This window comes from Vombatus ursinus, unplaced genomic scaffold, assembly GCF_900497805.2.
Source record: "Vombatus ursinus unplaced genomic scaffold, bare-nosed wombat genome assembly UNPS02010461.1, whole genome shotgun sequence".
Lineage (NCBI taxonomy): Eukaryota > Metazoa > Chordata > Mammalia > Diprotodontia > Vombatidae > Vombatus > Vombatus ursinus.
This window is the reverse complement of record NW_020950239.1, coordinates 7,384,861-7,410,943: the sequence shown is the minus strand read 5'-3', so window position 1 is coordinate 7,410,943 and position 26,083 is coordinate 7,384,861. Positions and strand designations below refer to the sequence as shown.

General features: G+C 38.2%; 1 protein-coding gene across 4 annotated transcripts in view; it reads right to left on the bottom strand.

The window, feature by feature from the left end:
- The window catches only part of MTHFD2L (methylenetetrahydrofolate dehydrogenase (NADP+ dependent) 2 like), a 101,531-nt gene that overhangs the window by 53,093 nt on the left and 22,355 nt on the right, over positions 1-26,083 (bottom strand). For all 4 annotated transcript variants that reach the window (XM_027854546.1, XM_027854547.1, XM_027854549.1 and 1 more), the window contains one exon: positions 21,627-21,719. In XM_027854546.1, the coding sequence (XP_027710347.1) occupies positions 21,627-21,719 (93 nt within the window). The remainder of the gene's footprint in view (positions 1-21,626; positions 21,720-26,083) is intronic.

The window sequence follows — 26,083 nt, the reverse complement described above, 5'->3', positions numbered from 1 at the left end:
GAAAAATATCTGCACTTGCTAATATTTTAAAATCTATTTCTGACTATATTACATCAGTAAGCTCAATTCACCTGTATTTGGTAATAACAGAGGAAAAAAAAAGTAGAACTTAAAATTCTCAACTATTTCCCTCATTTTATCTCAACCAATCAACACTAGGCTCTGTTGGGCATAAAAAATCCTAATTTTCTGAACTTAATAAATGTTGATTGACTGAACATTCTTTTTTTTTGTAGGCAATGGGATTAAGTGACTTGCCCAAGGTCACACAGTAAGTGTCAAGTGTTTGAGGCCAGTTTTGAACTCAGGTCCTCCTGACTCCAGGGCTGGTGCTCTATCTACTGCTCCACCTAGCTGCCCCTGAACATTCCTTAAGTGGCATGAAAGAACCTTCAAACTTATGCAGAGAACTAGCATTTTTTTTTTTTACTCTGGGAGATGTGGATCCTTATTTAAAAACAATAGCAGAAATAACAACAACACTGTCATTAACAGTCCAGGTAAGGTCATTTGACAGAAGGGAAAAAAAACCACTTTTTGGTTCTATGTAAGGTAAGTATGATTATGAATCAAAGTGGGAAAATGGAAAAAATATTGGGACACTTGCATCATTTTTATGGGATCAGTTTCCTGACACTGACATTAATCTGTGCCATGATTTCAGTAGAAATGATTTGGAAGGCACCAAACCTGAATAGTTGGAGATCTTCATGAAAAAAGGAAGTACCAAAAGTTTATGTAGTGTATTGAGTTAAGTGCTGACCTTGAAGCCATGAAGACCTGAGTTCAACTCCATATCTCTATCGTACACTGACTGTGTATCTCTGGGTAAATCACTCCCTTTTAGTACTCCAGGCAAGTCTCTAAGCCTATCTGCTTCAAAGAGCATGCCAATCTGCATTGAAGGGAAGAATTTCCTCATCTGGGAGTTCCTTGTAGTCATGATATCACAGGTGTTCTGTAGGGTCATCCTGCTGAGATGTTTTTTCCACCTACTCTGTCTATATCTTGTAAGTTGTTTACAGATTTGTCTCTCCCCATGAGTTCCTTCTAGCCCGTGACCATGGATTTGCCTTTCTTCGTATCCCCAAATTTAGCACAGTGCCTCCGATTTAGTAGGTGCTTAGTCAATGCTTCTTTATTAGAGGCAGCTAGGTGACTTGGCGATTAGAGTGTTGAACTTGGAATCTGGAAGATCTCGAGTTCAAATTCTCCCTCAAACACATAATCATTGTGTGATCCTGGTCAAATCACCTAATCACTTTCAGTCTCAGTTTTGCCATCTGTAGAATGAGGATAATAGTACTGAAATTGTTGTGGGGATCAAATGGAATATTAGGAAAGTCCTTGGGAAGCCTTAAAGTTTTATAGAAATACTTGCTATTATTATTGTTGTTGCTGTTGTTGACCACCCCACTGACTACCCCCATCCCTATGTGTATGAAGAAGCCACAGATGCTTAGCCTTTTCAAAGAAGGCAGATTCTAAAATTAAGAGACATTCCCTCACACAGAACAGAAACTGTAGGGGAGGCTTCAAGGGAATTTTTTAGGATCAGCTGGAAAGCTCTCACAGGGAGTTTTTTTCTTTCTTAGGGAATTACCTAAGTTGATGGAGGAGGGGCATACCAGGCTGGCACCTGAGAGGCCCATATAAAGTTGTCATTAAACAACCATATGACATGAGATCTCTACATCTTACACCAGAGCCCTTCCTTTCAATCTAGCTGCCTGTGATTTTTCCTGTGTGACATTTTAAAACCAGCACTCAAATACTTTTCTAAGAAAAACATGGCGGTTGGTTTTAAACCTGTGGCTCAGAGGAATAAATGGTGCTCATAAACCTCAACCCATTGATGACTGATCATAGGTCTGATGAAATCATTTCACTTTCTGCTAGTTATTACATGTTAGGAAGTCCCATTCGACACTACACAATCTGAACATATTGCAAAAAGGATAACGACTCTTATAGAGGTCCCTACCCACACTAAAAAGCACAGTGACACTCTTCCATTTCAGGCATTGGAAGACAGTCACCACTCCTCAATTATGTCTCCGTACCCCTAACCTGCAGGTGCAGGCACTGAGTCACCGGGTTTGATCTCATGCCACATTAAGCCTTGGTGAGAAGATACAAACAAGGTATTCATGGCTCCCAGAGAATTCAAAGGCTGAGTGTGCCCTAGAAAAGGCCTCTAGATATTCTGCTCCTCTTATTCACCTTCTGGCAAGACCTTGTGAGGGAGTGAACTCCCTGTCAATGGAGGAGTTCAAGCAGAGTTGTGGAATGACCACTTGTTGGAATGACCACTTAGTAAGGGAGGATTCTTCTTGGCTTTTCAAGTATGGCAAAGCAGGAAGCCCAGGGATCAGTGGGAAAAGGTGAAAAGAAACACATCAGAATAAGATGAAGAAGCTAGAAAGAGCTTCTAACTGGGCCCTAGTTTCTAGAAAATAAGAGAATGGATCAATAGACCTTTAGAACAATCACAACTAAAATAATCATACCAGGTGAGCAGCTTCAGATGACTAAACATGAGATAATTTGCAAATCACAAACACAAATGAATATCATCTAATTTTTCCAGATGTTTTCATTTACATCATTTCAAACAATGGGTCTGCTATTAAAAATTTAAATCAATAAATTCAACAAGTATATAATATTAAGTACTCAATACTTGCTATATGGAAGATATTGTGCTGGGTGCTAGGCAAACAGAAAAAAGAGAAAGCCATCCCTGTCTTCAAAGAGCATCCAATTTACAGGATGAAAGATACAGTTCCAGTGGCCACCGGAAAATAGGGAAACAGTTCCCTTATAACAAAGCTGATGCACCAGCCCCCTTATAAAAGACTTTCAATGATAGAGGAACACACATGTGCATATAATCATATGTGTATTATGCATATGTGTATGTGTATGTATATATACACATACAAAGAGACAGAGACAGAGACAAAGACAGAGAAAGACAGAGAGGTAATAGATTTCTCCAAAAATTAACTGAAGTGGGGGTAAAGGGTGTGACATGGTTAGACCTATGCTTTAAGAAAATCACTTTGGCAGTTGAATGGAAGATAGAGAGAAAGACTTGAGGCAGGGAGATCAGTGTAATTTGTTTTTGTTCAGTCCTTTCAGTCATGTCTGACTCTCCATGACCCCATTTGGGGTTCTCTTGGTAAAGATCCTGGAGTGGTTTGCCATTTTCTTCTCTAGCTCATTTTACACATGAGGAAACTGAGGCAATCAGGGTTAAGTGACTTGTCCAGGATTATACAGCTAGTAAGAGTCTGAAGCCAGAATAGAACTCCAGAAGATGAGTTTCCCTGACTCCAGGCCCTATACTCTATTCATTGCATCACCCAGCTGCCCTGGTTCCATGGTACTTTATCTTTTTCTTCCTGGTTTCTTGAGGAAGCTTTTCTTCAACCTGGAAGCTCTGGATTTTGGGTTTGGCATTTCTGAGGGTATTTAATTTGGGGCTTCTTTAAGAAGGTGACCACTAACTTGCCCCCTTGTCCTTAGCTGTTTATTCTTTTTTCCAAATACTCTAATTTCATTCATTTTCTCTTATTTCATCTCTTTCTTCTTTTTTATTATTTTTTATTTTTTATTTATTAATAAATTTATTTATTTTTAGTTTTCAACATTTACTTCCACAAGATTTGAGTTCCAAATTTTCACCCCATCTAGCCGCTCCCCCCACCCCAAGATGGCATGCATTCTGAATACCCCTTCCCTTAGTCTGCCTTCCCTTCTATCTCTCCCCCCCTTCTCTTATCCCCTTCCCCTTCTATTTTCCTGTAGGGCAGGATAGATTTCTGTACCCCATTTTCTATATTTCTTATTTCCCAGTTGCATGTGAAAACATTTTTTTAAACATGTGTTTTTAAAACTTTGGGTTCCAAATTTTTTCCCTTCCTCCCTCCCCACCCACCCTCATTGAAAAGGCAAACAACTCAATATAGGTTATACATGTGCAGTTATGCAAAACACTTCCATAGCAGACATGCTGTGAAAAACTAACTCTATATCCCTTAATCCTATCCCGCCCTCCACCATTTATTCTATTCTTTCTTTTGACCCTGTCGCTCCTCAGAAGTATTTGCTTCTGATTACTCCCTTTCCCAATCTGCCCTCCTCTCTATCATCCCCCTACTCTCTTGTCCCCTTTCCCCCTGATTTTCCTGTAGGGTAAGACAGATTTCCATACCCAATTGAGTGTGTATGTTATTCCCTCCTTAAGTCAAATCCTATGAGAATAAGATTCACTCATTCCCTCTCACCTTTCTCCATTTCCCCTCCACTGTAAGAACCTTTTCTTTTCTGTTTTTTTTTTGTGTGAGATAATTTACTCTGTTCTACCTCTCCCTTTCTCCTTCTCCTAGTATAATCCTCTCCCACCCCTTAATTCTCCAGATATGACCCTTTCATCTTCAACTCACCCTGTGCCCCCTATCTACCTATCTATCTATCTATCTATCTATCTATCTATCTATCTATCTATCTATATATATATATCTATATCTATAGCTACATATCTATATACATATATATAATTTTTTCCCTCTAACTACCCTAATACTGACAAAGGTTTCATGAGTTATAAATATCATCTTTCCATGCAGGAATGTAAACAGTTCAACCTTAATAAGTCTCTTATGATTTCTCTTTCCTGTTTACATCTTCATGTTCCACTTCAATCTTGTATTTGAAAGTCAAATTTTCTATTCAGCTCTGGTGTTTTCATCAAGAATGCTTGAAGGTCCTCTATTTCACTGAATGACCATTTTTTCCCCTGAAGGATTATACTCAGTTTTGCTGGGTAGGTGAATCTTGGTTGTAATCCTATCTCCTTTGCCCTCCAGAATATTATATTCCATGCCCTGTGGTCCCTTAATGTAGAAGCAGCTAAATCTTGTGTTATCCTGATTGTGTTTCCACAATACTTGAATTGTTTCTTTCTAGCTGCTTGCAATATTTTCTCCTTGACCTGGGAACTCTGGAATTTGGCTACAATATTCCTAGGAGTTTTCCTTTGGGAATCTCTTTCAGGAGAAGATCGGTGGATTCTTTCAATTTCTATTTTGCCCTCTGGTTCTAAAATATCAGGGCAGTTTTCCTTGATCATTTCTTGAAAGATGATGTCTAGGCTCTTTTTTTGATTATGGCTTTCAGATACTCGAATCATTTTTAAATTCTCTCTCCTGGATCTATTTTCCAGGTGAGTTGTTTTTCCAATGAGATATTTCACATTGTTTTCTAATTTTTCATTCTTTTGAATTTGTTTTACAGTGTCTTGATTTCTCATAAAGTCACTAGCTTCCAATTGCTCTATTCTAATTTTTAAGGAAGTATTTTCAGTAATCTTTTGGACTTCCTTTTCCATTTGGCCAATTTTGCTTTTTAGGGCATTCTTCTCCTCATTGGCTTTTTGGACCTCTTTTGCCATTTGGGTTAGCCTATTTTTTAAGGTGTTATTTTCTTCAGTATTTCTTTGGGTCTCCTTTAGCAAGCTGTTGACTTGTTTTTCATGATTTTCTTGCATCACTGTCATTTCTCTTCCCAGTTTTTTCTCTACTTCTCTTACTTGCTTCTCAAAATCTCTTTTGAGCTCATTTTTATTGGAGGCTTTGGATTTTGATTTTATTGTCTTCTTCTGGTTGTATGTTTTCATCTTCTTTGTCACCAGAGTAAGATATAGTCTGACTCTTTTTGCACTGCTTACTCATGATCCCAGCCAATTACTTGAGTTTTAAACTCTTTGCTAAGGTAAGAGTCTGCTTCCAATGTGGAGAATGTACTGTCCCAAGTTTCAGGGGTTTGTACAGCTGTTTTCAGAGATAGTTCTAGGGACCTGTAAATTTTCAGTTCTTCCAAGGTGGTATGATAAGGGGCGAGGTGTTTCCTCTCCACCACCACAACAAGCTCCACCATGCCAGCACTTCTCCTTGCCCCAGGACCCCTCCTCAGAACTGTGACCCAGATCCAAGTATGGGCAAAGCAAGAGATTCCTGCCTCAGCACTGGCAAAAAGATCCCTGCAATCCCCCTCTGATCAGCCACTAGATTCCCCCTCAGTCTGTGGGCTGGAAGCTCAGGAGGCAGCCGCTGTCCCAGAGGCCATGCTCGGGACTTGCGACTGAGACCTAGCTCCTTCTCTCACCTCAGTCTCAGACTTTTTCCACTGACCTTCTAAGTTGTTTTTTGTATTCATGGGTTGAGAACTCTGGAAACCATCACAGCTGCCCACAATTCAGTCCTCAGGCCTGCTCCAGGGTCGCTGCTGCCTGCGTGCTCATGCCACACTATGCTTCTCTCCCCATCTGGTGTGATATACCTTTCTGATCAACCATCCAGGTAGTCTTGGGCTGGAAATTTGTTACACTCTGTCTTTTTGTGGGTTCTGCTGCTTTAGAATTTGTTTAGAGTCATTTTTTTACAGGTATTTGGAGGGGTTTGGGGGAGAGCTCAAACAAGTCACTGCTTTCACTCTGCCATCTTGGCTCTGCCCCCTCCTCTTTTTTTTTTCATCCATTCTTGGAGCTCTCTGAGTCAATCTTTCCATCATTCTGAGGTTCTGCTTGTAATCATTGAGCTATTATCTTAATCTTCTGGTATTTTCCTTTGGGAGTTTTCTTCAGCCTTAATTCTTGGAACTTTGTGCTGGGGCAGGCCGTGACACCTTGTACACACAAGAAAGAGGTGGCTATGCCTGGGCCCTATTTTCCACCTACAGATCTAGGACACAACATTGTTGTACAGGTTAAGTACTTAATTTCTCAAATCTTTTCATAGAATAGACACTTTTGAATATTTGTGAAGAGGAAGCCTGAAACAGAAGAAGTAGGACAGTATATACTGGGCTAACTTAGCCTGTGGTCTTGAGGCCACATGTGGCCTCGAGGCCACAGGTGCCCCATCCCTGGAAGGCAAAGGGCCACAAGTGCCATGGATTACAGAGAAAAGATCCCAAATAGTTTTATTGTTTTTTAGTTGACTCACTTGACTAGTTTAGAGCTAGTTTTAGAGCATTTGGGGTCAAATGTAGCCTGAAGGCCAAATGCTCCTCACCCCTGTTTTAGAGTTGAAGGAATAACTTATTTCAACACTTACCAGTAAGGCATTAACAATTATGAAACTTAGGAGATGTAGAAACATTTATAACATAGGCACTTTTAGATAAAACTCTAATATGATGATATCCAATGACATAGTGGATAGAGCACCATGACTGGAGTCAAGAAGACCTGAGTTCAAATCCAGCCTTAGATGCTAGCTGTGTGACCCTGGGGAAGTTGCTTAACCTCTGTCTGCCTCAGTTTCTTCATATACAAAATGAGAAGGGGCAGCTAGATGGCACAGTGGATAGAACACCGGCCTTGAAGTCAGGAGGACCTGAGTTCAAATCCGGCCTCAGACCAAACACTTGACACTTACTAGCTGTGCGACCCTGGACAAGTCACTTAACCCCAATTGCCTAAAATAAATAAATAAAAATTAAAAAAAAAAACAAAATGGGAGTAATAATGGTACGTTCCTTCTCTCTCCAGAATTGTTGTGAGGATAAATCAGGTTAATTTTGCAAAGGGCTTTGCAAATGTTAAAGCAGTATATAAATGCTTATTGTTGTTGGTTATGGTGGTTGTGCTTGCGGTTGTTGTTATTGTTGGGAAAGGAAGAAGGAAAAATTATTTATGAAGTACCCACTAGGTACCAGTCACTGTGCTAAATGCTTTACAAATATCAGCACAAGAACCCTAAGAGGCAAGTGTTAATATGATCTCCATTTTACAGTTGAGGAAACTGAGGCAGAAATAGGTTAAGCAACTTCCCCAGAGTTACATAGCTAGTAAGTGTCTGAGGCTGTATTTGAACTTTGGATTTCCCAACTACAGGGCTTCTGGAGAGTGGGTTGGGCTTCTATTTCTTAGTTGAGTTTACCTGGAATTTATTATTTTGTTTCCAAACCTTAGACACAAGTCTTTCACAAATTAGTACCAATGCAATCTTTCAGATCATCTTACTTTAGGTTATTATGGCCCCTTCATCATCCAAAACTTTCAATATTATAAAAATTAAAGTAGTACAGTCATTCATTTGTACACCAAAATAGTTGCATGGCTATTAGTTTAACAATCAAATATATATTTTTTAATTTTATTAAATTATTGATGAAAATAGGGATAGGCACTAGATCTATGAGTTTACTAGTGTCAGGGACTTCCAGGTGAAGACTTTATCACCAATGTAGTGTGATACCTTCTCTGCCACTTATATTCTGGGGGGGGGGGCGGTGTTGCCCAGAGCAGTGGTGTCAAACTGAAATGAAGGTCATTAAAGCATACTTGAGAATTTCTGAAGAATGCATATTGATTTAGTTTTAAAATGCAATATTTGTTGTTGTTGTTCAGTCATTTTACACATGTCTGATGCTTCGTGATCCCATTTGGGATTTTCTTGGTAAAGATACTAGAGTGGCTTGCCATTTCTTATTCCAGTTTATTTTACAGATGAGGAAACTGAGGCAAATAAGGTTAAGTGACTTGCCCAGAGTCACACAGCTAGAGTGTTCTGAGGCTGGAGTTGAACTCATGAAGATGAGTCTTCCTCACTCCAGGAACAACACTCTATCCAGTGAGCCACCCAGCCATCCTAAAATGTGATATTATCTATGATGTATCAGTTATTTATTTTTTTCAAAAATTTTCCAATTACATTTTAATCTGTTTTGGGCAATAGGAGTGCTGTGTCTGTGTGTTTTGACACCTGTGGTCTAGAGGATTGAGAGGTTAAATGCCACCCAGAGCCAAGCAAGCAGTATATATTTGTCAGATGTGAGACTTGAACCCAGGTCTTCCCATCACTAAGAATGGTATTTTATCCATTACACCACATTACCTTCATTGATAATGATGATAATGATAATTATTATTAAGCCTTCTTTATATATTTGATTTTCCTTGATTCACTAGCTAGGCTAATTTACTTTAAGTGGTTATGGATTTGATTTAGGACATTATTATTTCAGTTGGGTGGTTATCATCATTTAGCAAGGAGTAAGACATGAGGATGTGCTCACTAAGTCATTTGCTGTTGTCATGGAGAATTTCCAACACAGAGTACAAACAGAAAAGGGATTCCCTAGAGATGATGAGGTCTTCTAGAAAGATTCTCCTGTTTATAGATGGCATCGTGCTGATTGCATCATTACTTGGAAAATTTCACGGCCTCTTAAATGTGATTCGTAATCACTTAACAACTTAACCTAACTATCAGACAAGAAAAAAACCAAGTGTGTGGAGAAGGCCAGCTGTCTAGACTATGACATGCAGAAGCATTGACCCATCAGTACATATATCTTATACAGACACTATGATTAGACAATAAATTATGCCCAGAATAGGTGAGGAGGAAAGAGTAGGTTGGATGTAATCTGAGAAGTTACACAATACTGACAGGAAATGCTATCCACATTCAGAGGAAGGACTATGGAGTCTGAATGAAGATTGAAGCATATTATTTTTGCTTTTTTTGTGTGATTTTTTTCCCCTTTTGTTCTGTTTCTTCTTTCACAACATGACTAATGTGGAAATATGTTTTCATGATTGCCCACGTATAATCTATATCAGATTGCTTGCTATCTTGGGTAGGGGGGAGAGAATGGAAGAAGGGATGGATAAATATTTGGAACTCAAAATCTTCTAAAAATGAATGTTGAAAATTATCTTTACATGTAATAGGAAAAAATAAAATACTATCCACAAAAAAGGAAGAAAGAAAGAAAGAAATCACACAATACTTTTAATGACTCCAAGCTTCTTCTTGAAACAAAGGGCCATATTTTTAACATCGATATTCTTTTGGTGATGTCATGCTTTCAAGTCATGGAATAATACCATTATCTCCAAAGAATTAAAATTTCAGGTCACCCAAAGGGAATGGCATGATGAATGAAAGATGTAAGTAGGCGGTAACATATAACCAACAAAGAATTACACAGAAGAAGTGATGTAAATTATTTCCTCAAAGAGATGCATGGCCAGATAAGGAGGTGATTTTGTCATGCAGAAAGAATGAGGGATAATTAATGATCAATTAGTATCCCTGAAACGTCAATCTACCTAGAAGAAGATCACTAGACTGTGAGGTCAATCCTTTGGATGATTTAGAAAAGGATGTGGACAAGAGCTGAACAGAACAGGAGCCTTGCTAGGATTACAATCAATGCCATTGGAGGGAGTAGTCATATAGATTAATTCAAGGATCTTTTGAAGTAGCAAGATACTAAATTATTGCTAGGCTATCAGACAGGTATTATGAGAGAAGGAAGGATCTGAGAATGAGATTTTCTGAAGAGGGAAGATCTGCAAGCAGAAAAGCTAGGTATAGAAAAAAAATTGGGACAAATCAGGAAGGAATATAAATGGAGTAGAAAGATATCAGATTAGATGACATTTGAAGCCCTTTCCCATTCTAGGGATCTGTTGTTAGGTGTCTAGGGCTGCAGGCCAACCACATCTAATCCAAAGCCTCTATAAATTGTACCCCCGAGGCTAGACCTTTTTAAACGTCTACCCTTGAGCCTCCGACATCTTGAATATCAACTCACCATGTTCCAAGGAGTTAGTGCAAAACAAGGATAGTGTGAAAACTTGATTGGGAACAGAGAGCCTTTTGAAGGAAGTTTCTCAAGTTGATTATGATAATAATGTTGGGAAAAGAGGCAGAAAGTTTTGAATTAGTCATTGGGTACTGTATAATGGAGTTAATAAGAATATCCCACAAATGGCTCCACTGAATTGTCTATTTTCTCTGCTTTAGATGGCAGTGTACCTCATTAAAGGGGTGGCCCTATGGATGCTATGGTCATGATTATGGAGCTATATTTGTCAAGCTGGAGGGGACAAGGACTCAACCTTTGGACATTCTGAGAATGAACCCCGTCCTACACTTCCTAAGATGGGCAGAAAACATTCGAGAGAAGATTTAGAGATTGATATTTGGAGGAGGTAGAGAGATTTCATTTTCCTGGGTCCTGAAGATTGGTAGCACTCTCCATTTAATTAAGGATTTTCCCCAAGTCCATGAAAATAAAAGTTACATGAAAGAAGCCAAGTTTAACGTGCATCTTGCATTCTAGCTAGTTTTCTCTTATTTGTGTTTCACCAAATTCAACATTTGCAGCAAAAATTGGCAACAAAGAACTGATATCCAAAATACATGCAGAATTGATACAAACACATAAGAATCAGAGATATTTCCCAAAAGATAAGCTGTCAAAAGATATGGACAAGAAAATTTTAAAAGGAAAAATGCAATTAATCAACAATCATATGAAACAAAAATGCTCTGAATCATTAATACTAAGAAAAATGTAAATTAATACAACTCTGAGGTTTTATTTCACATTCATCAGACTGGTAAGATCACAAAAGAGGAAAATGGTAAATGTTGGAGGGACTGTGGGAAGACAGGAACATTAATGCACTTTTGGTGGAACTGTGGATTGGCCTAAATGTTCTAGAAAACAATTTGGAATTATATTTTAAAAGCCAATAAACTATATATGCCCTTTGACCCAACAATGACTCTACTAGCCATATACAGTAAGAGGTCAAAGACAGAAAGGTCTCAGCTATATAGAAATATTTTAGCACCTTTTCGGGGAGTGGGGTAATAGCAAAGAGCTGGAAGGAAAGTGAAGGCCTGCTCATTGGAAAGTGACTGAACATAATACGGTACATAATTATAAAGGAATATTACTGTGCCACACAAAAAGATGAACATGAAAAATTTAAAGAAACAAATAGACTTATATGAACTAAGGCAGAGCAAAGCAAGTAAAATCAGCACAGTTTATACGATGACAACAATAATGTAAAGGAAACAACATTGATAAACTTCAGAACTTAGATTCATGCAGTGACTCATTGTGACTTCTGAAAATGATGGTGAAGTATGTCTCCTGCCCTTCAGCCACAGGTGATGGACCATGTGTGTAGAATGAGGAATGTGCTTTGATTGGTTTCATTGGTTGTGATTCTTCGTTACAAGAGAGTTCTATTGGGACTGGTCGGCATTGGCAAGCAACAGTTACGTAACACTAAGAAAGGAGCGACTAGAAAACATTTTAAGAGAAAAAAGCTAAAAATGACTTTGGCAGCTATGTGAAAAATGGATTGGTGATCTTAAACACTAGAGGCACAATTAGACAACCATAACAATTTATTTAGATGACAATCTATCCCAAAGAATCAACATTTCTGTTTGTTACCAGTCAAATAGAGCAAGAAGAGATAGAAAGAGAAATTCCATCTAAAATAAATACAGACAGTTTAAATACTTGTAAATCTAGTTGCCAAGATACACACAGTAACTCTATTAATATAATTATGAAATATTCTTTAAAGAAGAAAAATAAAACAGAATCTATACAAAACCAAGAGCCAGCATTATCTGTAATGGGGATAATAATAATGCCTTTCCAATAAGATCAGGAGTAAAGCAGTTATATTATTGCTATTTAGTAACTATACTGTGCTAGAAATACTAGTTATAGCAATGACAAGAAAAAGAAATTGAAGGAATAAGCATAGGCAAAGAGGAAACAAAATTATCACTTTTTGCAGATGATATGATGGTTTCCTTAGAGAACCCTAGTAAGTCAACTAAAACGCTAACTGAAACAACATGAGCAAATTTGCAGGATATAAAGTAAACCCCCATACACCAGAATGATTCTACCATGAATCTAAGTCTGGCACCTTATCTCCTATGCATGATGCCTCCTTTACCTATTATCTCCATGTTCTGTGATATGGAGGATCTTCAGATTTCCATATCAAACACTCTTGGGGATAAGAATGGGGATGAGACTTGTGATTTCATTAATATAGGGCACTCCCCATTGAGAAAGCTCCCTTGACCAATGCAATAGTCTTTCTAAATGCAGTAGTCTATATAAACAGACTTTATAGTCTTAGGGAGTTGCCTAAAGCACTGAGAAGTCTGACTTGTCCAGGGTCAAATAGAGAGCACGTGGCAGAGGCAGAATTTGAGTCCAAGTCTTAGTGGCTTTGATGATAGCTCTCTATCTTTTCACAATACTGCCTCTCAAATCTTCTTAAGAACTTCAAATCACCAGAGCAGGCCCTGTCATTTCACAGATGAGGATACTGAGGGCTAAGAGGTGAAGCTCTTCATTCCAAGCTATAGAGGTAGTGCCAAGGTTTGAAACCAGCTCTTCTAACTTCATGCTCTTAACCCGATACTCCCCTGAAATCTTCTTAAACATTAGTTGAAGTCATTTCAAAGAAAAAATAGGCGGTTAATTTCACAATGTTATCCCTAGATGAACTTGAGTGCCTCAAAGAATGATTTTCACATTTTTATGATGTTCTGGTGGTCTTCAGTAAATGATCACAACTGGTTTTCTTTTACTACCCCTGCCCCTTTAAGCTAATTCAAAATGTTTCATCATCACATTCTTCATTGTCATCTCCCAAGTATTTTATCAATCTTTCTGAACCATCATGTTACCCCTCCTCCTATTCCTACTGCTCCAAGATGGGATTGCTTCCTTATATGCTGACAGTCAAGTTAGGACAATGATCCAATCCTGCCTGTTTCAATTACGCTATTTGAGATACTTATCTCTTTCTCCGATACCCATTCCTAAATCCTTTTGTTTATTTCTCACATATTTACATGATGGCTTGTTTTTTTGGAAAATATACCTTATGACCACAGACCTTCCAGAATGATACCCCTCCTAATCCCTCGCCCCCATCCCCATACATGCCACCTAGGGAAAGTTAATCAACTCAGCATTCAAATAAGCCCAGGGCTGTGCTGGCCAGCTGATGATTGAAAGATGTGTACTAGCCTCACCCCTCTATAACCAGCCAAAGACTGATCCCTCCCTGCCTTTGACTCTCAGGCAGGGCCAGGGACTGCCCATATACCCAAGAATCCCCCACCCCCTACTTCTTGCTCAGGGAGTGATAATTAAGTCAGCAGCACTATTGCTACTATGAAGAGTGTGACAAGCCCTATAGCTCCTTCCAGAATTCTTTGATTGATTCCCCGCTTACCCAACTAAGCCTCATTCTCTTCTGGACACCACTCCCAATTCCCTCACATCCATCCACGGCAGTCAGTTCGTCGCTGTCAAACTCTGCCCATCCTCTCCCTTACTACCATTTCTCAGCAATCTCTCCTTGTTTGAGGTTCACTCAATCTAAATCTTCAATGCTGTTCTCTACTAGACCCTAGATCATTCTCCCTCCTTTCTCAAGGAATTCATCCACGGGCTCATAGTCTTTTTCTCCTCCACAACTTCCGTCTTCCTTCTTGGGCACTTCAATTTACATTTGGTTTTTCCTTTGACTTTCTTTTGACTTTCACTGCTTCCTGGATGATCAATATCCTCAACTCCCACAAGCTGCACCTTACTACATGACAGCTCCACCACATAGGTGTGGGAATTCAGGAGTATGCTGGAGCCAGCCACCACCACTGGCTGATCGTTAAATTTTCAGTGTAAGCATTTATGTCCCAGAAATTGGCAAATGCAACCAAGTAGAACTTGACTTATTGTTTTATTGATTGTCTAGGCTTAAAAAAGGAATGGAGAAATATTAATAATCCAGATTAAACTTAAAAGTGTTTTGTACATTTTGGGTTTGTTTAGATTTTTTTGTTTTCTTTTGTCTTTGAGAGCCTGTTCTTAAACATTTTACCAGAACATCACTGATCACAACCCGGTTCTTACTATCACCCGCCATCACTCCACTATTTGTAAGGTTCCTCTAATCATAATCTTCTGCCCTTCCTTTTCCCCTAAAGCTTATTCCTCACAAACCTATTAACTGTCCTTAATGCAACTTCCAGCCACCACCTGTTTTCCCAGGCAGAACCCCAATTCTGAACTTACTTTCCTCCTTCAAAACTTAAATATAGAACTCATCAGTTCAACCTTTCACTGCCCTCTATGTCCCCTGCCCACTGATCCTAGTGCCACTCAGGTTTTCCCAAATTTCAGACTTTGATCACAACTACCATCTGCTTTCTCCACTGCCTAAAAGTGAGTGGAGGATGTCTCACAACTCAGTTGACCCAACTGTAGCTTTACTTTATTTAATCTTAACTGGGTCCCCCCTTCCTGCTTCATATCAATCCTTTTGATTCTTCTCCCATTGATTCTTCAGTCCTTGCTCCTCAACAAATGTTCCAAGTCTTCTCTCTTAGTCAATTATTCAATTCATATGACCTCTACTCCCTCCTTCTTGGCAGAGGACCTCACCAAACTATGTATTCCAGATCTTCTCATCATCATCCCTGGCTGTCACCTCAGACGAAGGAGGGGTCCTTCTTGCAAACACACCAATTCTTTACTTATGCCCCCAGTCTCATCTTCTCCCTTCTCCTTCAATATGTTGCCCCTTTAATTCCTCCACCTGTCCCTAATTTTCAATCTTTTCTTATCTCCTGGCTACTTCCCCACCATTTACAAATCTATCCTGGTCAACATCCATCAATAAGATCTCAAGAAAAAAGTTTACTTGATCCTACCATTCTCTCAAGTTATAATTCCATATATCTCATCCCTTTCACAGCTCAACACATAGACAAAGCTTCTACACTCATTGATTCCACTTGGCCACTTCCCACTTATTTCTCAACCCTTTTGCAAGCTGGCTTCCAGCATCATCATTCAGCCGATGCTGCTATCTCTCAGGCTACTAGCAATGATTTGCTGGCTACATCTGATGGTCTTTTCTCAGTCTTTATCCTTACTGACTACTCTGAAGCATTTGGCAATGTTGACCACTCTCTCCTCCAAGCTGCTGTCTCCTATTTCTTCTCTTACCTGTCTGATTTCTCCCAACATACCTGCTTGATTCATTTCCCTTATGTTGTCCATTTTTCTTTTTCTAATTGACAACTTTTGTTTTATATCATCTTCATTTCCAAATGTATTCCTCCTTCTTTCTCTGCCCAGTGAGACTTCCTTAGTAACAAACATTTGAAAAGAAAGGGAAAAATGTGATCCGCTCAATCCTTTTTCCCCTGTGTTTGCTCGCAGAGAGAGAAAACCACAAATCACAGAACAGAAAAGGCTAAAAGTATTATTAAGTATTTACTATGTGCCAAGGTCTGGGTATACAAACAGAAAAAAATCAAAACAGTCTCTGCTTTCAAGGAACTCACACTTCTTTCTTACTATCTCATTTTATGTATACATATATGTGTATGTGTATATATATACACATATACACACATTGTATATATATTATATATAGTATATATGTTATATTTCATATATAGTTAACACAGTATATATTATAATATATAATATTAAATATGGGCACATTACTTACATGTATGTATGTATAATATATAATATAAATACATACACATTATTTGCATATGCACATATTATACACATTTTATTTGTTTATACATAAACATGTAAATATATATTATAACATGTGTATTGTGTATAAATATTATTTATATGAACATATAAGGGCAAACCACTTCAGCATCGATGCCAAGAAAACTCCAAGTGGGGCCACAAAGAGTTGGGTATGACTGAAATGACTGAACAGCAAAAATATTATTATAAGTGCACATATTTGTATGTATACATATATAAATAAATGTAAATATATGTATAATATGTGATATATGTATGAAAAAAAATCACAATAAAAACAAAAAGAAATGAGGCAACTATCCTAGCCCCTAGAGGAATCAGGAAAGGTTCCAAGTAGGATGTATAATTTGAACAGAATTTGACCTAAGCTTTGAAAGAAACTAAGAGACAGAAATGAAGAGGGAGTGCATTCCAGGTATGGGGAAAAGCCAGGGCAAAGACAGGGAGAGAGGAGATGAAATGTGCATGACGAACAGCAAGAAGACCAGTTTGGCTGGAATGTGGAGTGAGTAAAGGGGAGGGACATACAATAAAGTGGGAAAGGTTGGTTGGGGCCAGTTGTGAAGGCCCTTGAATGCCAAACAAAAGATCCTGGCAGGCTTTTTCACTAAGCCGAATCTAATATGATAAAATTCATTAAGGATAGATGTAGCCTTATCCTTGGATTCGAATAATCAACTTTACAAGTACAAGATGGTGGAGGCCTACTCAGAGTAGAGTAGTTTCAAATGTAAAAACAGATGGTAAAACTTTCTAATCGGTGTTCTTATAACAATCCACTTATTTTGCTGAATTTCTCAAATTGTCTTTGTGAATGGTGTTTTCCCTCATTGATGGAATGTATTAGATTGCTCTTTTTCAGTGTCTGTCTTCTTTTATCCTTAGTCATAATCTTTGTTTAGGAACATAAGAAAAGGGATACAACTGGTTTCTATTGTTTTCGTACAAAATATCTTGGGGCCAAGATTAAGACAAAAGTGTGTGGCCAATGTTCTACACACCTAATTGGTGCCCTCTGGTGGTAGGAATATGTCAAGGCCCATAACTCAAAACATCCTGTATCTTTGATCAGGATGGTTTTCATGTAGGAAATTGATTTGCGCTCACAGTTTCATAGCTAAAAGGGACCTTAGAGGTTAATTCCTTTCTTTGGCACCCTAGCATCCCAGAGACATTTAATGATCACAGTTTCTCAAATTTGTTCAGCTGTGTGGTTATTTTATTATTTTATTTTATTTAACTGTCTTGGATACAGACCATTACCAGAATGCTATCCTTGGGCTTTAACTCCAGAAAGGGAGTTTTACTTTACAGCTGAGTTCTCCTTTTCTTGACATCCATGCTTCAACGACAGATTCAAGTTTTTCTATTATGTCATATATTTTTTCTGTGAAGGATATAAATTCTGCTTTCATGATTCTTATTTCTCTTTTAAACCATTTAGGAACATCCTGCTGTGGTTCCATGCTCTCCTGAGCATTCAGAAAGTCCTTTCTCTCATCAGATGCTGATTTATTTTCCTTTATTTTGCAATACTTATTCACAAATGCCTGAACTCTTCTCTAATCTAAAGACCATATTTCTTTTGGCAATTAATATCTTTCTTATTATCTGCTTATGTTCAAGATCTTTAGATGAGTTTTCTTCCTACCATGGTCTTTGGCAATTTTGGCCTTTCCCCACCTTATTTTCTCCTATTGCCCACTTTCTGACTCCCTCCCATTTGTTGGCTATTTGACAGTCTTAGCCTCTCCCACCCTGGACACTTTATGGTTTACCAGCTTTAGTTTCTGCCCCATATGACTTTAGGGAGAAGAGAACTAACTCTAACTGGATGCTGGGCCCTTTCCTTCAGCCTTAGTAGAGTGCCATCCCCCCAGTACACACACATTCTGCCCCCATTCCCTCCATTTCTCAGTTCTCTGTCTAAGTGCCAGAGAGTACTAGCATGCTGCTATCACAGCCTGAGCAAATTTCTGCCATTTGGAGTTTGGATCTCTGTGATACTCGATGGGGGTGAGGGGAGGGGTGAGGGGAGGGAACCCTCCCCACTTTCAACTCCCACTGTTCCTTTATTCTCTGGCTGAGGTCTTCTGTGGCAGAGTGCTGCTACGTAGAAGTCCTCATTGATATCTCAGTTTGAGCAAATATTCGTTGTTCAGCATTTGGAGCTCCTCAGCTCTGTGCATGTATGTATGAAGGAAGGGGAAAGGTTGGTGTCAGGGTGTTGAGCTGAGTTCCATCACAAGCATCTCAGTCTGCTAATGCAGCCCTGCTGTTGGGAGGGTGCTAGGTAATAGTAAAGAGATGCTGAGTTAGGGGTTAGGAATTAGCCTTCTCTACAATTCAAGTTGTTGTTGGGTTGTTGTTTTTTTTTACCTTATTTTGGTTCTTAGTGTCCTAGACTATGGAAATAACTGAAATTGCTTTATCTCTGTCCATAACTTATATTTTGGAAAGGCTTGAAAGGCTATGAGGATTAGAAAAAATGTCTAGTCCTATATCTTGTAGGTTGCATAAACCAAAAGTCTATGTAATCCCCCATCTTCCCAATACCCATTTGATATGAGGTCATAAATTCCATCAAAGTCATAATCTTCAAAATCACAAGCTGCTAATGCTCAGCATCAATTAGTCATATAGTTCTATGATTCATAGGGTACTGCTTTTCCTAACTTATAAGCTTTAGGGCTGAAATTATTCCATTGATAAGATCCTGATAAATAACAATGATTAAGGACTATGAAAGCACACTAAACTCCACCACTACCACCACCCCTCCCCAATACTTCTCTAGGCTACATATTGGGATTTTAGGCTAACTTCCTTGGTCCAACCTGAACAAAAAACACTTATCTGTCTTTCTTTATGAGCAATTCAAAATGCCTTGCACTAAGTCAGAGGTCAACCAACTACAGCCCATAGGCCAATCTGGTTTGCCACCTGTTTCTGTACAGCCTACAATGATTTTTACATTTTTTAAATTGTTGAAAAAATATCAAAAGAAGGATAATATTTTGTGATATATGAACAATTATATGAAATTCACAGTTGGGTGTCCATAAGTAAAATTTTATTAGAATAGAATCATGATCATTTATTTATGCATTATCTATGAATGCTTTCCCCCTACAATGGCAGAGCTGATGGCTTCAACAGAGACTGTATATAACACTCTCATCCCTTCCCACTGCTGCTCAGCACAACACAAATTGCCGTGACATAGTTATAATGACAACATTTTCATTGCCATGTGTCACCATGCCATGACATTTTATTTATTTATTTTTATTGCCAGAGCATACCTTCCATGTCAAAATGAGAAAAGAAGAGGTGAAAAAATTATCATTTTTGAAGTTCAGGAGTGAGATTGAAATTTTTTCTAAATGGGAAGATCCACTTCAACCTTCAACCACTACAGTAGAACACTGAATAGCTTTAGAAACTAGCTTTTGCTTCAGGTTTCATGTTTCTTAATGAATTCAACTTAAAGTTACTAGGCAAAATAGTATTTATATGTAAAATTTATACTACAGTTAAATCAATTCAGTGAATACTACTATTCGAATCCTATGTCAAGCTGCTTTATATACTTTTGGTAATATCAAGAGTTAAAACAAAAAGCAATGTCTCCATTCCCAAACAAATCTGTATCAGATATGTTTTCTGAGCTCAAACTACAGTTTGAGAAAAGTTTTTTGGGCCTCGATGCAAATACAAAAGAAATGTGCATATTTCACAATCCACTTAACTGTTCAGTTGGGAAGCTTTTGCTTAAGCTTCAACTGAAAGTGATTAATGTACAATATAATGATGCACTAAAAGCAAACATCAAGAGAAGAATCTAACAGAATCTATAAATGCCTTCCAAGCAATGAATGTGTGCAATTAAAATCACATGCCCATTGACTCATAGCAGTAGTTGGCAGTACTTCTTGGTGTGAAAAGACATTTTCAAATATGAAATATAGAGGCAGCTAAATTTTGCAGTGGATAGAGCACCTGGGTCAGGAAGACCTGAGTTCAAATCCAACCTCAGACACTTATGAGCTGTGGGGCCCTGTGCAAGTCATTTAACCTGTTTGCCTCAATTTCCTCATCTATAAAATGGAGATGATAATAACACCTACCTTGCAGGGTTTTTGTGAGGATCAAATGAGATATTTGTCAAAGTGCTTAGCACAGTGCTTGACACATATTAAGAGCTATATGAATGTTAGCTATTATTATTATATAAAATCTCATCACAGATAAGATTAGCAGACAAATATTTGCAATTGATTTTGATGATAAGGAACACTAACTTTGAGCCCCAGTTAAGTGAAATGTTCTCTCCTCCCCCCCAAAAAATTATATTCTTCTAATTAATAGACCTCTATTATAAAAATTGTGCTCAATTATTATTATATTTTGAATTTTCCAATATTTTATTTATAAATAACATATATTTCATCAATGAAAATTTTGGAAAAAAATTTTTTCTCACTATACCTACACAATAACCTTGATTTTTGCCTCTTGTCCAGCAAAGCCTAAAATATTTACTATTTGGCTATTTACCAAAAAGTTTTCTGAACCCCTACATTATGTCCCTTTTCCCTCCTAACCAAAGGTCCTACCTCTTTTTTTTGAGAAAATTGGACTCTTTTCCCCGAGGATACAATTAGGACAGTGATTAGACATAGCCCAGAGGCCCTTTGGTAGATGCGCTTCAGAGCACTCTCCTCAGTTTCTAATCCTTGAGTGGATAAGATTAGGAGAAGAAAGAAGACTTTGATAACTTGAAATGGTCTTTGAGCTCTTGAGTTTACTGTGCACCACTTTAAAAGGAAAATCCTTGGAGGGAGTGGTCAAGAAGGGAAGTTAGGGAAATGATTCTCTAAGGCACATTAACATTTAAAGTAACTACTATTATTCGGAGACTATTACCTAAATGCTGAACCCTGGTTCAATCTTGACTGGGGAATCATGCCTAAAGTTTAAGAGTATTTTAAATTGTTAACTCCCAAATGGCTTGTGAGAGAGAAGTTTTGGAAAGTTGGATCAATTTCTATCCCTTTGAATTCTTTCCCAACCTAAGCAGAAAATCCTTAGAATTAGTTTTGCTTCAATAGAATGGTTTCCACCAAACTCATGTTTCAAATTCAGAGGACAGACTTCTCTTCCATTGGACTTACCTGCAGCTACTATGATAATATCAGCCAGCTGTGTATGGATCTTCAGCTGCTCTTCTGGAGTATATCTATGCGTTATTGTCACTGTTGCATCACCTGAAATGAATGTATAATAACTCCCATTAATATTTACCAAGATTGTGGCCATTTCATTATACATACAAGCAGGAAAGCCACTTCTATTCAAGACATTCCTTTGACGTGAACAGTCATTTTTTTAGACTGCTAAGATACCATTTCTTTCATGAAGTCCTTTCTCATATGAAGTCTCTTGGCAGTATAGATCACAGAATCCAAGATTTAGAGCATAAAGGGGGCATTTAATCCAAATCTCTCACTTTGGAAGAGGAGGAGGAGGGTTAGAAATTTGCTTACTGTCAAACAGGTAGTAAGTAGCAGGATTTGAACACAGGTGTGATAACTCCAAATCCAGAAGCATCTTGCTTACACCAATACAGTGAGATCCTTGAACTGTCTAGATGTGACATCAAATTCTCAGGCTACAATAATGGAACACAATCTCTTGCAAGTATTACTAAGGTAGAAGGAAAGGCTTGTGGAAACTGTACCAGTCATCCTAAGAGCAGCCTAACTAGGTTTAGACAAGTTCATTACCAAACAGGTTTCATGGTGATGAATATTTTGACTATAGCAACACCTGATGAGTCTCTACTAAGCCAAAAAGGACCTGTATCAGTAGTCTTCAGGGTGGCTAACACCTCTCTGTTGACATATTAAGGGAATGAAGCAAAGTACCAACAATGGAACCTGCTAGTGTCTGCAAGGTTCCACACCAGATTAATTCATCCCTTCAAAGAAGGTAAGAAGGTACATTTTTTCATCTCTATTGTAAAGTACAAATTTTAGTCAATACAAGAAGGTGATGGCCACACAAATCTAACTTCTTTAAATCTATACTTTTCTTCTGAAGGCTCCTAGGATAATGACATGGACATGTCCATGCCTTCATCCATTACAAACCCATCATCAATGACTTTGGAATTCACCTCAAGGAACAATCTAAATATGTCCTCCATTCATTGGCTTTAGCCTAACTCACTAATTTCAGCTCTGTCTACTCTCCCTGATGACTTGACACACTTGAGGCCAAAGGCTAGGGCAGATTACAATGAAAACCAATTATATTGAAACACAGTATTAAAAAAAAAGTTTATGGGTCCAAGGTTTAGAACCATTTTCCTAAAGGAATTAAAATCTATGAATTTCTCCCTAGGTAATTTGTAATAATAAAATATTTGATATTTTAATATAGTTGGCAATGCAATCATCAAATTTGGCTTTTTTTCATTTTTTCTATGTAGCTCTGAATGAGTGGAATGAATGGATCCCTAAGGTTGCATTCAACTTTAAAATTCTATGATTCTAGGTCTAAATTCCATGCTAACCCCTTCTTTATAATTGGAATCTACTACTTTAATCATAAGTAAAAACAGAAGTGGAAATGATGGGGTGATGGAACCTGGACCCTGAATTTTCCCATACATTTTCAGCTGCCCAGATCTTGCCTAAGGTATATGGCCCACCCCAGCCCACCTTGATCACTTGATTAGCTTGTTTGATAATCCTCAATCCCATCTAGACCCTTTCTCTGTTGCCCCTGGGCTACCCCAGGGTATTTATCACTCCTTAATTCCATCCAGATCTTCTCACTGAATTTTCTTGTATGGAAGTATCAGTCTTATCTCTACTAAACCTCAGATTTACTAGGAATCTTGGCCACCATACTGGTGTTATAATGAAACCTCACTACTTTGATTAGAAGGCTTGAGTCGTTAAATTCTTTCAAGGTAGACTCACCCTGTACCCTTACATTTTGCGGTTCCCAGCACCCCAAACCACAACAGAGAGAAGAGTGCCCATACAATAAGGAGAACTAGGTTCCTCTCTAAATCTATTTTCTCCTTTGACCAAGGACAAAAATTATACTACTTACTTCAACAGAATTGTTGTAAGAAAAGTGCTGCAGATCTTAACTCCATAAAATCTGAATAATTATTATTAGAGTGGGCGTCCTCCCTTGTGATCAAGAGCAGCTACATATATTGGGTGACGGGAGGAGGACAGGAAAGAACATAAGGGTAACCACTACACAGGAAGCACATTTAAAGCATAAAGAACAAAAGCAGAGTTAAAATGAGGGACTAGAATACAATATGTAATTCTTCAGGCAGTTCCAAAAAAGCAATTGCGATCATGTTTTCAGATAAGGCAATGCCAGAATGGATACTGCCAAGAAAGACAAAGAGCAATAGCTTTTATTTATGTGGGTTTGGTGAGTTGGTGGATAGATACAGAGATGCAAAAAAAAGAAGAGACAGAAAATAGCTTTAATGAAATGTTAAAAACATAGAAGGAAGCAGAAGAAAGTTCAAAGAGGTACACAGACATGCAGATTAAGTTTAATATACACTTTTAAAACTTTATGTTACAGAAGTTCATAGTTTCACATAAAATTGTTGTTATTCAATGGTTTTAGTCATATTTGACTCTTCATGACCCCATTTGGGTTTTCTTGGCAAAGATAGTGGAGTGGTTTGCGATTTCTTTCTCCAACTCATTTTACAAACAAGGAAACTGAGATAAACAGGGTTAAGTAACTTGCCCAGGGTCACACAGATAGTAAGTGTCTGAGGTCAGATTTGAATTCAGAAAGATGAGTCTTCCTGACTTCAGGCCTACTGCTCAATCCACTCTGCCACCTACCTACCCATTTCATATAAAATACTCTTTAATTATTCTTTGTATATCAAAGTGGTCATGTCATTCAAGGTTGTTATGTTCATAATTTTAAAAAGAAGAAGAAAAATGAACAAAAAAAGATTCAAACTTCTGAGGTTAGAAAACATAATGAGATACTTAGCCAATCATGAGATACTTGGGTATCTACCAGGTATCTACCCTGAAGAGCACACCTGGATGAAAATGGAGATGCAGAACTTTATTGTTTCTCAAGAGAACATTGGGCTAGGGGCACCTAGGTGGTGCAGTAGATAGAGCTCTGGCCTTGGAGTCAAGAGGACCTGGGTTCAAATCTGGCCTCAAACACTTAAAACTTACTAGCTGTGTGACCCTGGGAAAGTCACTTAACCCCAATGCCTCACCAGAAAAAAAAGTACATTAGGCTAAGCGTTATCCTTCAGAAATTTTGTGGGAGGGGTATAGAAGTAGGATGATAAGATAGGCAAGCACAATTAAGTTTCATGAGATGATTTCCTTACCGAAGCCCTATGACATAGGTAGTATAAGAATGATGATTTCCCATTTTACAAGCATTTGCTAAGTGCCTACTATGTGCCAGACACTGGGGATATAAAAAAAAGCAAAAGACAGTTCTGTCTTCAAAGAGCTTACAGTCTGATAGGAGAAACAACCTGCAAGCAACTCTATGCAAACAAATATAGACAAGATAAATTGGAGATAACCCACCACGGGAAGGTACTAACATTAAGGGGGATTAAGAAAGACTTCTTGTAGGAGGTGAGAGCTCCCTTCCTTGGGCTTCAGTTTTCTCATCTGTGACAGCAGAGCAGTGGTGGTTAGATGTCCCCCCAGCATAAAATCCTTTCGTCCACAGTGAGAGGGAACCTGTGCCCTGTCCTGCTCTGCTCTGAGACATTATGATGGGAAGTCTTTCTACCTCAACTCTGGGATTTTATTGTCAGACCCCAAAGTCCCAAGAGTTTCAGGAAGTGATAAATAACTCTCCTTACAAAAAAGAAGTTGGGGACCTAGCCCTAAATTATCTGGCCCTCAGACTATCTAAGAGGAAAAAAAATTCTCTTTAGCTTGAAGACAAAAACTGGAATAGCCTTAAGTCAACTCATGATGTCTGGAGGTTTTTCTGATAAAGAAACCAGCATCCTGAGCTGGCTCTCCTGAGTAGGCTAGACTTCATTTCATGATGTCATTTCACTAAGTTACAAATTGAACAAAGTTAATCCAGCTTCCAGGACTCTATTAGTAATGAATGAATATTTACTGCACAAAATTACTGCTCAGGCAGAGCTGAAATTTCCAAGCATGAGCAGGTCAGCAGTATCAGCAATTCATTATGTTAATAGTGCTTGTCACCACCCTCCAGGGAACTCTGACAGAGGTGAAACACCCTGCTTTACCTCATTTGTAAAGCACTAGTTTTGTTTCTAGCAACAGAAATTAAATTGTGTTCCTTATAATAGCTTCTTTGATATAGAAAAGCATTTCTCATCCCCCTGACAATGTAATCACAGTGGCCTATTTGTCTTCCTACAATAAAGACAGGTTCCATTTTCCCTCATAATAGGCATCAAAAATGGTATTTATTTCCCTTGTTTGATAAGTCATCACCATGGGTCTAGATGAGAATATTTTTAAAAATTTAGAGAAGGAAAGAAAGAAAGAAAGAAAGAAAGGAAGGAAGGAAGGAAGGAAGGAAGGAAGGAAGGAAGGAAGGAAGGAAG